A 560-nucleotide genomic window follows, 5' to 3' on the forward strand; every position below is an offset into this window, starting at 1 on the left:
ATTCAGATGCAAAAAAATTATTAAGGCAGGCCTTTCTCTGCTGTAGTATAAGTAGAGTAAAATTTGATCTCATTTACTCTATTTTCTAAGGCTATATTTTTGTTGTTATTGGTTTCTTCCTGCAACTATTTTCTCTTAAAGGGAAAATGTTCATTCATATCTGATCTAACAGGATGACTTCACTAATTCACTTAAATAAATATCAGTCACCTTCCAATGGTGCATTCCTTTATTTCATTATATGTGCAATCTTTATTTCAGATGCAGTACAAGTAGTAGTTGCCAGTGGCCCTTTCACAACTACTGATAACTTGCTCTATGAGCCTCTGACAGACCTCTTGTCAGTGTTGAAAGAAAATCCTCCACACATGCTTATTCTTCTTGGACCTCTGTTGGATGCTGCTCACCCACTGGTAGTTGAAAATCAGTTACCAGAAACTCATGAGGCTGTGGTGACACGCTGTCTTCGAATTATTACTTCAACTTTTGAAAAGTATGACTGGTTTATAATGCATATCTTCTATTCACACAAAATCAAACATTTATTTTTTAATTTATGT

The 560-nt window shown here is 34.6% G+C and overlaps 1 protein-coding gene across 1 annotated transcript in view; it reads right to left on the reverse strand.

Moving 5' to 3' along the window:
• LOC119581751 (DNA polymerase alpha subunit B-like) overlaps positions 1-560 on the reverse strand; it is a 72,908-nt gene that overhangs the window by 54,229 nt on the left and 18,119 nt on the right. Inside the window, exon 5 of the mRNA XM_037929882.1 lies at positions 485-495. Coding sequence (XP_037785810.1) covers positions 485-495 — 11 coding nt within the window. The remainder of the gene's footprint in view (positions 1-484; positions 496-560) is intronic.

Source organism: Penaeus monodon, chromosome 15 (assembly GCF_015228065.2).
Source record: "Penaeus monodon isolate SGIC_2016 chromosome 15, NSTDA_Pmon_1, whole genome shotgun sequence".
Classification (NCBI taxonomy): domain Eukaryota; kingdom Metazoa; phylum Arthropoda; class Malacostraca; order Decapoda; family Penaeidae; genus Penaeus; species Penaeus monodon.